Source organism: Trifolium pratense, linkage group LG5 (genome assembly GCF_020283565.1).
Source record: "Trifolium pratense cultivar HEN17-A07 linkage group LG5, ARS_RC_1.1, whole genome shotgun sequence".
NCBI lineage: Eukaryota > Viridiplantae > Streptophyta > Magnoliopsida > Fabales > Fabaceae > Trifolium > Trifolium pratense.
In genome coordinates this window covers 49,894,616-49,910,837 of record NC_060063.1, presented here as the reverse complement: position 1 = coordinate 49,910,837, position 16,222 = coordinate 49,894,616, and the positions used below count along the sequence as shown (strand labels likewise).

The 16,222-nt window shown below is 31.8% G+C and overlaps 2 protein-coding genes across 2 annotated transcripts; both read left to right on the top strand.

Moving 5' to 3' along the window:
• Positions 1-2,513: 2,513 nt before the first annotated feature.
• LOC123885572 (WAT1-related protein At4g30420-like) lies at positions 2,514-5,530 on the top strand. The gene is made up of 7 exons (XM_045934854.1): positions 2,514-2,698; positions 3,019-3,087; positions 3,398-3,514; positions 3,607-3,853; positions 3,945-4,103; positions 4,693-4,844; positions 5,163-5,530. The coding sequence occupies exons 1-7, from the start codon at positions 2,514-2,516 to the stop codon at positions 5,329-5,331; spliced, it is 1,098 nt and encodes a 365-aa protein (XP_045790810.1). The 3' UTR covers positions 5,332-5,530.
• A 1,000-nt stretch (positions 5,531-6,530) lies between these two features.
• On the top strand, positions 6,531-12,275 carry LOC123887001 (protein STICHEL-like 2). The gene is made up of 6 exons (XM_045936265.1): positions 6,531-7,306; positions 7,703-9,275; positions 9,363-9,582; positions 9,679-9,864; positions 10,287-10,502; positions 11,218-12,275. Exons 2-6 carry the CDS (start codon positions 7,743-7,745, stop codon positions 11,859-11,861), a joined length of 2,799 nt encoding a protein of 932 aa, XP_045792221.1. The 5' UTR covers positions 6,531-7,306; positions 7,703-7,742; the 3' UTR covers positions 11,862-12,275.
• Positions 12,276-16,222: the final 3,947 nt, after the last annotated feature.

Here is a 16,222-nt window from a genome sequence, read left to right as displayed (position 1 = left end):
ATTTTACATGTTTACCGACGATTTTGATAACCATAATAATTTTATATTTATGTTAATTGTATTTATTATTTATTCAAGTTCATTCCACAATAGTCCCACGTAAATTATTTGTATGAAGGTTAAGAAAATGAATTAGATAGAGTATGTGAAAGGTTCGTTGTTCAATGACGATCAATTGTTGTCATGACGACGCCATGGTGTACTTTTTTGGGAGAACAGTGAAGAGCAATATGTCGTAAAAATGTGCAAATTTCCACTCAAAATCATGTGTGATGTTTTGAACTTGCTAGACTCTGTCATTTTCAGGTATTTTCAATATTGGCTTTCTTCTGAATAAAGATTAAGTTTATTATAATCCTCACTTGAACTTCCACTTTTCCAATGTAATTTGAGACTCGACTTATATTTGAAATATCAACAATCTCTTTTAACGTAATGTGAGTCCATCCAATTTTGATGGTATGCTCCTCTCAAACGGAAGTTTTTTTCATCCACTTGCACCACCGTTGTGGCACTCAATGGGACACGTCGTCTGAACACCTTGTCAGGAAGATTTTCGACACAATGAGTCGGATCAATTATCGGCGCTGATAATACTGTTTGTTGAATTTTAGGTATTTAGGTTAAACAAAAGGAGAAAATAATAAGAAACGATGAATATTATTGATAATGATGTTAATGACCTAATTACATTTTTTACATACTCAAATAGTATGATACTACCTTGATATTTATAACCAAGTGAATATATATAAATTTAAACTAAATCTCTTAATTATAGGGCTAAGAATAAACAAACCTAATTATAGAGATATTTTCTCAACAAATAATAATATAATATTTTCTATTCTAACACTCCCCCTCAAGCTAAAGCTTACTAAGCTTTAAGCTTGTTACAAAATTAACCCTGAAAATAAATTAAATTCATTGATAGCGAGCCAACGAAGAGCACCAACCAAAGAAGTAGTAGAGCAGCGGACGAATAGATGAATCCATATCAAATTAAGTAAAAATATCCGCGGATTAAAGTATCACAAACGGGAAGGCCACGGATTAAGTATCACAAACGAGAGCACATCATCACAGTCTAGCTAAAAAATTACATTTGGGAGGCCAACAAGTTAACAACAATTATCCAATGAAGTGCGTGAAATAAACCTAACGTTTCCCATTCTTCTAGTTTTAGCGTCACACTACACCCATATGTTCTTGACTTCTTGCCACAACAAAACAACCGGGAGCATATCTTACAGACCAAATAATACCGGGGACAAAAATAGAAAAATAAAAACTTAAATATATGTGAATAACACTTATTTAAATAATATTTTAAAAAAATACTTATTTAAATAGATGACGAAAAGAAACGATGAAGAGAAGTGATTCATAGAGTAAATCGTTTGAGTTGAATAATGAGGTTCAGTAATTCATCCAATCAAAAAAAAAAAACCATCTTGTCACGACAACAAGCCCACAATACTCACAAATATATTTAAGTCAAATTATGCGTGCTCTTCAAAAAAAAAATTAAATCTTTTTATTTTCACCTTGTTATAAATTTCACCATTCAATTATTAACCTTGTGTTATTAATCTATGACTCACTAATAAAAACTTTGATATAATTCACTTTATAGGATTCCACCCTTAAAATGAAGTGTTTGGAGTTCGAATTCCGGCCTATGCATATATACCGCAAGGTCCCTACCAACCAACCTAAATTCATGATGACACAAGATTTCCATAATATACTAAACATGACCGTAGGAAAAATAATTAAAATTTTGAATTTTGGTACAAGGAGGGAAAGGAAAGGGAAAACAAACAACAAACAAATTATCTAGAAAATAAAGTCCCACTAGCATCAGCTAGCAGGAGGAGACTCATTCCATTAGGTGGAAAAGTTATAGAAGAATAAACTTCAGGGTTTTGTGCTCCAAGTTTGGCTAAATTAAAATTTTGAATGATATACACACGAGTTGATTTAAAAGCAAAAACAAAAAGTCGTGACAAAATATAATTGAACATCAAAATTTACTGTTTTTTTTATTAGGATTAAAAATAAAATTTAAAATATTAACTAAAAATTTATTTATCGCTTAATTTTTTTATAGTTGACTTCCATCCAGCTTTCACAACTATGATCAATTGATCCTGAATCACATGGGACTGGGACACATAAACAAAAATACTAATAGTAGTGGCATAGCATTTTGTTGATTTTATATACAATCTATTGTAAATACTAATTAAACAAATCACGTGGAGTATATAATTTGATTTTGATATACGATAATTGTAAACAAATCTTCTGGTCCAAAAAGAAAAAATGTAAGCAAATCTACGTTCTGAATAAATTAAAACCAATTAATTATACATGTGATTTGAAGCCAAGATTATAATAAGTTTAAGGAATTCAACGTGATTTATATAATAAGTGATTTGTAATAAGTTTCTCCTTTTCTTCATACATATAACATAAGCATCTTAATTATTTTTGGAAGTTAAGCAAAGATGAGAGGTTTAAACATGGAGTATTACCAGCCAATAATGGTTATGGTGTTAATACAGTTTATATATTCAGGTATGACTCTAGGCACAAGAATTGGACTTTTGGAGGGTATGAGCCCAAGGGTATTTGTGGTATACCGTCATGCTTTTGCAACCATTTTTCTTGCTCCCATTGCTTATTTATCTGGGTACTATCCTATATTAATTCTTTGTTATTATTTCTATTTTTTTTATTGTTGTACCACAAATTATAAGTATGTAAAATATAAAAACGTTGATCCACAAATCTCAGCTCAATTAATAGAAATATCGAAATTATTAAACTGAATGTTATGACTGAGATTCGAACCCTTTTTCTTAACAAGTGTTACCTTTATGTGATAATAATTAATAACGATCGCGTCTATCTACCAATTTTTTTATTTTTTTTTTACTTTTTTTAACAAGTGTTCCAAAAACACTCTTTAATATTTTCCATGAATTAATTATTTCTTTTTTTTTTGGACAGGAGAAACTCTGCCTCCTATTCCTTAAACTTAAGGAGTTTTTACCTGATATTCTTGACCTCACTAATTGGGTTTGTTTCTATTCTCAAATAGTTTAAAAGCATATTAAGGCTCACATAAATCATCATGTTCCAAAACTTATATGATCTCATCTCTTGGCACAAACAATAAGTAAAAAATAAAGTATAGTCTCTATCATTTTTGTCATATCTCACTAGAGATTAATGAGACAGAAATACATAAAGACTATTTGTTAATGTTATTGGGTGAAGTGAGTATTTGGAGTTTTGGACTATGGTGTTGTTAATTATTTTACATTTGGTTACATGTGAGATTGATAAATCTTTTTACTCTTTTGTTCCTTTTGAAATAATGTTGCAGTATTACATTGAATCAAAATTTATATTTTGAGGGTCTATATCTGGTTCCTTCTTCAATTGCAAGTGCCATGACCAATCTTATTCCAGCAATCACATTTGTAATAGCATCCTTTGTAGGGTAATTACTATCTAATTAACTAATGCCTAAGATTATTATTAAATTCAATCATTTTGTGTTGCTCCACCAATTCGAAAATTAACATTTTACAGAATGGAGAAAGTCAACATTCAAAGTTTGAGAACTATAGCCAAAATTGTGGGAACACTAATATGTGTTAGTGGAGCAGTGTCCATTGCATTGTTAAAGGGTCCAAAACTACTAAATGTAGAAAAAATACCTTCAAAATCAACCATGGACACAATCTTGAGAAGTGATGAATATGATGATAATTGGTTGCTTGGATGTTTGTATCTTTTGGGAAGTAATGTTGCCTATTCAATTTGGATCATTTTGCAGGTGTTTAATTTTGTGTCATTAATTATAACTTGATTAGTTTTTACATTTTCAAAATTAAAATGATAATCATCACTATAATGATCACTTTCAGGTTCCAGCTTATGCAAGCCATCCTAATTATATATCACTTTCAGCATGGATGTGTTTAATGACAACATTACAATCATTAGTAGTGACACTATTTTTGGAGCCAGACCTAAATTCATGGAAAATTAATACTCTACTTCAATTTGTTTGCATTTTATATTCGGTATGTGGATGATTTTCTATGATAATACAATAATATAGGCGAGTTCCCTTAAATCATTAGGCTCGCCACGCCCATTCATCGAGAGATCCAATAAGGCCAGACTATTCACCCTAGAACGGATAGAGATGGGCCAGGTCATAGGCCTACCGGCGGACCCGGTATAATAGGCTACTTGGGCCGGACATCCGAGGAGCGGGTTCAACCTCCCCTCTAATTAAGGAGGCATTATCGCCACCTCCAGGGGATGGGAGGCCCCTATATATATATAGGCCTATCTCTGTTAAGCCAGATAAGTTCTACACATAAACAAAACTAAACCCTAGCTCAAAACCTCTGTTGACTAGATATTCACATAAATAACTTTAGCAAAAACAATTAGCATACTTTTTTCGGACACTATTATAAATAAAAATATATTTTTCAGATTTATTGAACAACTGATGTATCTGATTATTATATATCAAAAATATCAGTTATTTAATGAACCTAAAAAATAAATTTTTGCTTATAATAATGACAGAAGAAAGTATAATATAAATTAATCCATTATCAACTACCTTATTAATTATTAATAGATACATTTTTGTAGGGAATTATGGGGTCTGGAGTATCATTCTTTCTCCAAGCATGGTGCATTTCAAGGAGAGGACCTCTCTTTTCTGCTATGTTTGCTCCTGTTTTCACATTATTTGTGACTGTAATGGCTGCCTTGTTGCTTCATGAAGAAATATACATTGGAAGGTAGTAATATTTAAGTTCTCATAATGATCCATAAATATATACTCCCTTCGGAAAAACTAATCCTTTTACGAAAAACTAATGTATTTGGTTATAATATGGACCAAATAAATTAGTTTTTCAATAACCTAAAATGTAATTTTTTTATTTATAATAACCGGAAAGAGTAGTATTTAAGATAATTATACATGTATGAAAGAAAAGCTAGCGTGACTGACTTTTGGATTATTAATGAAGATTCTTACCACAAATTGAATTATAGGTGATTTCAACCAATATCATTAATCTAACTAAATGATTATTTTGCTTCATGTGTGTTAGCTTGATAGGTGCAATTGGAGTGGTCATTGGTTTGTATATTGTTCTTTGGGGTAAAGCTGAAGATGTCATAGAGAAGACAGAAATTTTTGACAATGAATCTTGTGGAAAAACACATTCCAAAATTGATTTAGAAGAGCCTCTTTTAATCGATGAATCTACAATACACTAGTATTATTGAATGATAATATATATGAAAGGACTTTGTAGTTGTACTAGCTAGCTAGAATAAATGAATCTCACAAGGTAATGCTCAGTTTTTAGGAAGAAACACAATAATGATTGTGAGCAGTTAATTCTCTCACCAATATTGAATGACTTTATGTTTTATTTGATGTTGGGTCGAGAAATTCGGACAAAAAATTGTCATGTTGTTTAGTGAAAGACAAATAAAATGTTTATTTTATTTAGGTTCTTGTCCTCAATTTGTCAAATTCCAACAATAATTTTAAAATTAAATGTGCATTACAACTAAAATTATCCTATAAAATCTCTTATTTTTTTATTAGACCAAACACATCTTGAACCAAACAACTAAAATAAATTATGTTTTTTAATATTCTTTTTTTTTTCTTTTCAATATATCCCTCACTGTGTTTTCCTCTCATTTTCTTTTATAAAGACATTCGTGTGAGACTCACAAAGTCGCTCTTGATTAGTAATAACATGAAATGTGATTTTTTTTATTTAAAATAAAAAAAAAGGTAACATTGAAAAAACATATAGATAATGTAAGAGTTTAAAGATTACGCACCGTCAGTATAAATTTATTTTACACCGACAATCAATAAGAATGAAGCATTCTTCCACATCATATTAAGAAAGTGGAGTGTAGTTGGGTAATGTGGAGAAAAACATGGTTGATATTGATTGACAGTGTAAAATTATTTTACATCGTCGGTGCATATTCTTTTTTCTCATAATGTCAAGTAAATAATTGAATTAAATTGGAAAAAAAATGTTGAAACTTATCAAATTTCAGTTACCTTAAGAAAGTGGAGTGTAGTGGGGTGATGTGCCCTCCTTTTTAGGGAGGTTGTGTCTTTTCCCGTATATTTGATGTTAAACTCAACCCGTAAAAGTGATCTAGTATAGTTTGGCTAAAGTGGACTAATGAGTATATAATAGGATGTAGTAGGTCTTTAATGTGTAGAGATTAATGAATAATTCTATTTTTGTGACGGGTTAAAATGGAAATAGTAGTAATACATATAGTTAACCCTGATTTGGGTTCTATAAAGAAGAAGATTATGATCTTCAGGTCCGTTACACAAAGTTTATAGGCTCTTTGTTGACATCTCGTTATTACAAAGATAGAAAGACCAAACTACAACATTATTTAATCATCATGATTCAGGTATGCTTGCGGTTATGATTATATTACTTCTTAACGATTAACATGATTATAGGGTTTATGAATTAACTTGAATTATAACATTAACTTCTTACCAAACAAATCGATCTAGAATAGCAACATAGTTTTTCTTCTCCAAGAAATTCAATAAAAGTTTTGAAACTTGAAAATACTCAAAATACAAAACATTGATCCCCACTTTTTCAGCAAAAAGTCTGATTCTTTCACCCCTCGCATCACATGCACCTGCACTGCCACAGTATCTGCCATTGCTAGAAACAGAACAAAACAACCTTCTATCTATAACAACTAGTATAACACAAAACTTCACCTTTCTCTTTCTCTCTCACTTTATTCATTCATTCATTCAATTATCAGAGCGACACATTTAGACACTTATTCAGTCCCTCCTCTGTCACAACCATGGCATATGCCTAATACCCCCTTCATATTTATTACATTTTACCATTTTGCCACTTATCTATTCAATGCAGTAACACCTTGGTTACCTACCACTACCATTCATTCAAACTTTGAGTTTTTCCATGACCCATTTTCTACTCCACCACTTCCTTCAACGTGTTTTTTCTTTGTCACTTTCTAAGCTTTTGTCTCAGTTTTTAGTTTGTTTATGTTTTCCTAAACTCAACTTTGTCGTTTATCATTGTTTTTTTTTTGTTTTTTTTTTTAATATTTTTATAATTAAAATTTGAACTCAAGATTCTCTCTTCTTCCCTCATTATTTTGTTTTTTTAATGCTGACACAAATGAAACAGTACATTTTTCTGTTGAGGTAAGAACTACTAGTGTATCAATCAACTTGGTACTTCACTTTTTATTTTTTTCTTGTTATTTTTCTTCTGTTCATTTCTGTTAATAGTGTCCTGCAAAGTTTTCTGTAAGAAAGAAACTAACTTTTTATCCACATTTTGATTATTTAACATTAGTACTATTTATTTCACTAAACTTTGTTTTTTGACTACTAAATTTCAATTTTTTTTATGCTTTTTAGGAATAGAATAAAGGGTTTTTTATTTTCTGCTTATTTTCTAGAATATGTTTGTTTACTACATTACTGTGTCAAGTTTTGTTTTTTTATACATTTTTTTTTTGTGTCAAGTTTTGTTTTTTTATACATTAGTATTGTTGTTTCTGGATTTCCTATTTGATGTTTTTCTTTCTCTTGTAGGTTGGTTTGTGTTTGTGCTGTTAATTTCTAGTGGTTTGTGATGGATGGTAGAAGACATTCTGTTGATGTGCCTATTTCTAAGACTCTTGTGGCATTAAGGAGAGTAAGGTCATTAAGGGATCCTTCAACAAATGGTATTAGTAATCTTTCTCCTTTGATTGATAATGAGCATTGGGAAAATGGAATTTCTTTGAGGTTTGTTAATGCTACTTATGCATGTGATTCTGATGATAATGGTTATTTAAGGTCAAAAGGTTTAGATTTTAAGGGTCATAGAGAACATGGTACTACTACTACTAGTACTAAGTTTGAAAAGAATTGTTACTGTGAGGAACATCAACAAAATGATGAATTAGTTTACTCTAAGAATCCTAATCAGCAGGGTGTTTTTGGGAATAAATCACCGAACGAAAGCTGTTGTAGTAACCATGAAGCTATAGGATTGGATTTGGCTTCTGTTATTCCTTATAGTAATCATTTGAAGGATGAGGAATCGTGCTATTTGTCGACTGCATTGTCATCGAAATTAGGGAGAATGGATTATACAAAGTCGACTAGAAAGTTTATGCGGAAGAATCAAGTGAAACCGTTTGAATTGATGCGTGATAATGGAAGTAGTGTTGAGAGTCCATGTCTTAGTGCATCAACACATACACCTCAAGATGTTGATGTTTTAGTTGATAATAATGGATGTGGAATAAGCTGTTGTTGGTCGAAATCACCGAGGTTTAAAGAGTCGAATTATTATTCTGAAATGGAAGATCTTCCGTTGATGTTGCAGCACGGTAATGAGACGGATCTTCGTGGACATAAAAGCATGAGACATATTGGTGGTGAGATTAGTCCAACATTGGAAACTCCTAGAAGTTTGTCTATAAAATTCAAGCCAAAATCTTTTGATGATTTGGTTGGACAAAATGTGGTTGGAAAGTCTCTTTTGGGTGCCATCTATAGAGGAAGGATAGCATCATTTTATCTCTTCCATGGTCCGCGTGGCACGGGAAAGACATCTGCATCAAGGATATTTGCTGCTGCGCTGAATTGCCTCTCGTACGAGGAGAAAAAGCCGTGTGGTTGTTGTAGAGAATGTGTTTTGTTCTTTTCTGGAAGAAGTAAAGATGTTAAGGAAGTTGACTCTTTGAGAATCAACCGTTCGGACAAGGCTAAATCTCTTGTTAAGAATGCATGCTCAACAACTCCAGTGTCGTCGCGTTTTAAGGTGTTCATTATTGATGAGTGCCAGTTATTGAATAAGGAAACATGGGTGACTCTTTTGAATAGCTTAGGGAGTGTTTCTCAACATGTGGTTTTTGTGATGATTACTCCTGATTTGGATAAGCTTCCACGAAGTGCGGTTTCTCGAGCTCAGAGGTATCACTTTGCAAAGATTAAAGATGCCGACATTGCAAACAGATTGAAAAGAATTTGTGCTGAGGAGGGTCTTGAATCTGAACAAGATGCTTTGGACTTTATTTCTGCTAAATCATGTGGTTCTCTTAGGGATGCAGAAATGATGCTTGACCAACTAAGTTTGCTTGGTAAAAAAATCACAATTTCCTTAGTCTACGAACTCGTAAGTTTGTGCTTTCTTCATTCATGATATATATATTTTTTATATGTTTATGTATATGTTTCACAATTGCCTTTTGTTTTTCTGCAGACTGGAGTAATTTCTGATGATGAATTGCTTGATTTGCTGGACCTGTCTTTTTCATCCGACACTTCAAATACGGTTATAAGAGCTCGGGAGCTGTTGAGATCAAGGATAGATCCTTTACAACTTATATCTCAGCTGGCGAATCTTATTATGGACATTCTTGCAGGGAAATGTGAACTAAGCGGTTCTGAAATCAGAAGAAGATTTTCTGATAAACATATTTGTAAGTGCTTTCAAATATAACACGTAGGTATATCGGCTATTAGACTTATATTTCAGCCCTATTTCTGTTGTCTGATTGTTTCTTTTTTCATCATAGCGGAAGCAAGCATGCATAAACTTAGTCATGCATTAAGAATACTTTCTGAAGCGGAGAAGCAATTGAGAATTTCTAAGAATCAAACAACATGGTTCACTGCAGCTCTTCTACAGTTAAGCTCTATAGAATATTCATCTGTTGATGCTAATGATGCCAAGTTGTGTTTGACAGCTGCATCCAATAGAGGTAGGTTTGACTTCTTTCACAGTTTTGTATTTTTTAATTCCCTGTGTTTAAGTTTGGTTGCTCGTCCAACCACTCCATAATGACGTTTAGGTTGGTAAAATGTTGTTTAATCACAAATTAGTTATGTTTGACTTCCAGCCCCCAAAAGCTTGTGTTAGGTTCTGTGGTGACGAAAATTTATCACCACAGACATGTTAAAATTAATCATTTATTTATTTATTAATGAGTGGCATATTGGCCACACAAACACGCACACGGGGAGGGGTAAGAATGCAAACCTGGGATCGAACCCATGCACCTGCCGAAAATGTCTCGACAGCCAGCCTCAAGGCTGCAACACCGAGGACAATTTGGTGGAATGAAGTTTACTGAATGGATGCAGTTTGAGATATGATTCTAAGTTTGTCTTTGAATGGTTACAGATGGTGATTTATGCAGTACATCATCAACAGGTGAAACTTTGAAGCGTCTCGCTACAGGTAAGTGTGATGAGAAGTCATATAAAATAGAGGTTCCGGAGGATGACAAAGCGACATTGGATTCTATATGGTATAAAGCTACTGAGATATGTCAATCTAGAAGGCTCAAGGCTTTTCTTAGGAAGCAAGGGAAGTTATCTTCAGTTTGTATTAATCAAGGTACATATTAAACTTTAATTACACTGTTTTATGTCATGCTACTAAGTTTGCATTCATTTAAATTTCTTGCATCATCTTATAACCTCTACCTACTGTTATTTATGGTCAATGTCTTTTTGTGCTTGTTCATGGAAAGGTTCATGACTCCTTTTTTGACATTCTCTTTTCAACACTATTATAACTATTATGAAGTGATATCCTATGTTGGTCCCACTAATAGAGTGGGCTTGGTTATTTAATAGGACCACCTGAGAAGAAAAAGTATGCTGTTAGGATTCCTCTCCTTTGTTAAATTAAAATCCCTTTGTTTACAAATATTCTCATAATTTAGGCAAAACCGCACCGGAGTTTTTTTGTTGGTCAAGTAGCCTAGTGGCCAGAATTTCACCCCTTAAGGAAGTGGGGAATTCTGGGTTTGAACTCCGACCTTTGCATATCGCAATGTCTTTTACAACTGAGCTAAACTCACATGGACGCACCAGAGGTTCTTTAACTTAATTAAAGTTTCAAACATATCGTTTATCTTTTTATCAGTTAGTCATTTTTCATATCAAGTTAGTCCTTTATGCTTAAAAACATAAGTAATGTTGGGCCAATGTTCAATTTTCACCTATGTATTTACCAAAAGTCTCACTTGACCATTTAAAAAGGTAAATTACATCTTCAATTCATTAAAATATCATCTAAGTTACATCATAATGACACTGATTTTCAGGTCTTGCGGTTGTGGAGTTGGAGTTCCGCCACCGTGTCTACGTAGCTAGAGCTGAGAAATCATGGAAACAAATTGCAAGTTCTCTACAGGTCATATTGGGCTGTAACATTGAGCTCAGAATCAATCATGTACCATGTACTTCAGATTCAAAGTATGCTAAATTGAAGAGGTCATCCTTCAATTTCTTTAATTGTTCGCGCAGAATTCTTCGGAAATCACTATCATCCGATGAACATGGATGTGAATCAGACTATGCTGATTGCACTTCTCAAAAGCCTATGATGATAGACCGAACTCTATCTCGCTCCTCTGATTGCGGATCTCGTGCGCCACCTCTTGAGTCCTACAATGGAATGGAAGTTGTAACAACTCTTAGAAGCTGTGAAGGGAATTTACTAAGCTCAGGTAAGATATTTCTGAATAGGATAGATCAAGAGACACCAAGGATTTCGTTTTCTAGAAATGATTCTGTCAAGGAAGAAGGGTGCAATCATGAAGATCTCGCTTCATCAACTTTTGATTTAGATAATAACCGTTCTAACTGTTTTCCTCGAACGCTTTGGCTTCGTAGAAAATTTGCATCTTCATATGCGTCAAAACAAAAGGAGTTTTGTTTTACCAATCCACAAGTACAAATGTACTGAGACTTTTAGTTATGATAAGGAGCCTTGTGTTTTTACTTAACCATAACTCTTAACAGCTGAACCAAAGAGTGTGAGGAAATGTAGGTTTCTTTCGCATTTTGATCAATTATTATCTTAGTCTTAGGCTATAATTTATGTCAAACATAATATTTCAAGGGCCACCTTTTATTCTGTTAATTTTTTATTTTTTTGAGATTACAGTTGTACAGTACTACTTTCTCCGGTCACTATTATAAGCAGGAATCGACTTTTCAGTTTCATTGAACAACTGATGTATCTAATCTTAATTGGTTAAGCTGGAGTGCTCTTTTATCCATGCAATATGAGGGAATTTGTTTGGCATGCTAGAATCGTGCCACTTTTGCAAGGAATCTTATTCTTACATTATTGTAAACTATAACAGCTTTTTTCAAATTGTTAACATAGTTTTCTGTATAGTTCCTAATTATTACTATTAATAATAATTTCTCCATCCCCAATTTTATTATTATTTTAAGAAAAAGGTTTTTTCAAAATAACATAGTTTTCTGTGTAGTTCCTATTATCTCACGGAAAATGAGAAAGGAAAACGTATAAAGAAGTGTAAGCAGTAGTATTGTTTTTTCTTTTGAAGATTGTGGGTTGTTATTATATTCACACCACTATAGCGCGAATATAATAGATCCTCTCTTCGAATTTTTCTGTTCTCATTCCCGTGTTTCTTTTCTACCTCCGTTTTTTCATTTTTACTCTTGTATAAAAAAATTTGAACGCTTTTTTCGAATTTTAATAATGATAGATTCCGACTGATTGTCAAAAAAATAATGATAGATTCCGGCTGGCCCAACACCTTGAGAGGCCTGAGGCGGAATTAAAAATGAGGTCTTTTAAAGTTTATAATACTCCCTCCGGTCCTTATTATAAGGAACAATTTGAAAAAAACACACATACCAAGAAACCTTATCTTTCTTAATAAAAATTCTAAAATTTTACAATCTATTCCAAAACTAACCTTGGTGTATTAATTTATCCTTAGGGAATATATCACTCTAATTAATGCATAACTTTGGAATGGATACAATTTAATAAGGGTAAAAATGGAATTGTAAGAATATATTTAATGATTGTTTCTTATAAAAAGGACCAATTTTATTTTCCAAATTGTTCCTTATAAAAAGGACCGGAGGGAGTAATAACTTAATAAAATTACTAAATTCTAGTATCAATATTATTTTTCATACATTTTAAATGCAAAATTATTTATTAAATTAATATAATCAATTTTATTTTGTATTTTCTCAATTCATAATAAAGTTAATTATTTTATTTAATCTATGTTGATAGAATATTAATTTTATTTTGAATATAGTAGAATAGGAGACTTTTTTAACCAAAAAATGAAGAATATAAGGTCTTTTATTAATTAATTTTTAAAAATATTTTTAGAGGCCTAAGACGATTGTTTTGTTCACTTTACCCTTGAACCGGCTTTAGATAGATTACATTTTATTTTCTCATGTATAAATTATACATATGATATGAGTATCCATTCCCGCTATTGTTCGTAGCCGTCTTTAACAGAACTATATAGAATATCACATATAATGTGGCCGTGCATATATGAATATAAATGACAAAAATATACATAAGAAAGAAAATTACCATAGGGGTTAAGCTTATTGAATAGAATTACTCTCTCACAATTTGACGAACTAAAATCATAATTTCGACTCTGATTAATTAAAAGAGGTGCGCACATTTAATATATTATTATTTATATAAACAATCATTGGATTACGAAGTGACTATCTTCAATGCACAACTGTAGAGATTGATTTTTTGAAACTCCAAAAATTTAACACTAATGTATTCTTATAACTATATTATCATGATATGATAGATGTATAAGTCACGTAAGTCAAATATTATCAATTTGTTTAATTTTGTATTTTACTCTAATACTAGTAGATTTATGTATTTTTTACTCGTGCTGTGATAGCCAACTTTTTAGCTATATAAAATTGTGATAGACTGATAGCCAATAAATGTATGAACAAATGTTAGAGTATCTCCTACATCTGAATTCTGAACTCAACTGTATATTTTCATTTGATTTACACACGCCACATCTTTTCATCCCAACACATCTAATATGTTTGATAAAGTAACTTCACATTTTACATTGTATCGATAAATCAAACGTGCACGGTGCACCACACAATGAACACCTAAAATAAGAAAGAATATCTATAATTTGGGAACAGGATTTCCTGCAGTAAACTTTTCACACAGTTTCACGCTGTATTAAATAAGGACCGTCCGATCTAATCTGAATGGTTCAGATTGATTTGGACTGATTTTGTATAGATTCAATATGAACCGACCGATCTGAAATGGACGGATGAGATCTAAACCAGCGTGTAACTTTGTGATTTACAACTGCAGTAAATCTTGATCCTATAATTTGACTCCATTTCTTAATGAACACGTTTTTCTTCTTATGTACATGAACAAGTATCATTTTAAAATTCTTTTTTGGATACAAAATGAACAAGTATCATTAAACACCACTATTGTGGAAGTTGTATTTTTATGGATGCTCTTATAAGTAACTTAGTAAAACAATGGATATGTGAGAATAGATCAGTTTGTAGGAATATTGTATGTAAAATATAGGGAAGAGTTTCGAACTCCGATACTCTCACTTATTCTAGCCATTAAACTACTTGAATACTTGACAACAAAAAAAAACTTAGTAAAGCAATGGATTTGATTTCATAACATATATACTAGTATGTAGTGATTCACATAAATAGAAATAAAAGGAAAAGAACACTCTTTTCTATTTTTAAAAGTTTATTTTAAAATAATAGTGTTATCAATAATTTATGATTAAAAAAATGCAAGACATCCAGATTTATTTTGCAGTTGTTTTCCTCATTTCCTCATAATGAATTGATATATTTGTTTGCTCTTGGATTTAGTTTCTTTCACGTTTCTTCTTGTAACTAATAATTTGCCATTATATTGAAAGTAATTTGAACGCAAATATTTAATTTTGAAGGACTTTCAAGTTTCCTATCTAAGTTGAATTTCAACTATATATGCATTGCATGAACATATGCTTTTGAGGGAAAATTCATGTGTTTCATACTTCCGGCCAGATTCATGTATGATATATTGATATGTAGGCTGATTAAAAAAAATTATTTTATGAGCTAATATATTTAATTTATGTTTCATACTACATAACAGGGCACCGTATATATACGGAACGCTAAAAATAAACACCGCCAAATAGAGGTCCACAATAATTTGTTTCAAAATCGATCCATTCAATTTTTCCTATATCGTTCACCACCTATTTGGTATTCTATTCGAACCATGCTTGGGGATGATCACTTTGACACGTGGTATGTGAAAACTATAATTCACGATACCTAACACAAGAAAAATTTACTCCCTCCGGTTCTAATTATAAGAAGAGGTTTACTTTTTAGATACATTGAAAGTTTGATGTATCTAAACAATAATATGAACTAGATACATTAAATTTTCAATGTATCTAAAAAGTAGATTTTTTCTTATAATTAAGATCGGAGGGAGTACCACCATTCTCGTCTCAACAAAAGGTGATCTTTGTCCCATTGTTTGACAAATAAGGGAGGTTAGTGTTCACTTATAAATTAGAGGGGTTTGTGTTATTTTAAAAGATCACAAGAGAGGTCAATGCAATTTTCTCTTAAAAATGCAAGTTGGTCATTATCTTACTCATGAGAGTGAGGATGACAACAAGTTTCTACTTCCAATTAACGCCATTAATCATTGTTGATATTTTGACCGACTTTTAAGTGTTGACCTATCATAAACCAATTACCAAAATAATTTACCATATAATCCGTCAATGTTTGAATAAAATAATGAAACTAATTAGTTAAAAAAGTCGATCTTAAACACATAACTTTTTTGTACAAGATAATGAACGTGATAAGGAAAAAGTTAGAATAAAAATTCGCACAACATCTTAAGAAAAAAGTCGAGATAACTAGTCGATTACCATATAAAAATACAAAACACAATTTTTTTCTAAATTGGTGAAACTAATTAAAATCTATGTAATGATTAAATGAAAGATATGGTTGAAGCTTAGGTTAAAGATATACATGAATTTGTTTGTTTGTTGGCAACGGCAAAAAGCAAAGAGGTACATTCATGATTCATGATTTATGATTTAGATCGGTTTCAACCTGTAGCATCAACGCCACGTGTACAATAAATCAATGATCCTACCCGGATAGAATAGGCCCAAACCCGAATACCTCGCCCAATGGTGGTGACGTGTACTTGTAACCGTAGCCTCCCTATATAAACCTTCCATTTTT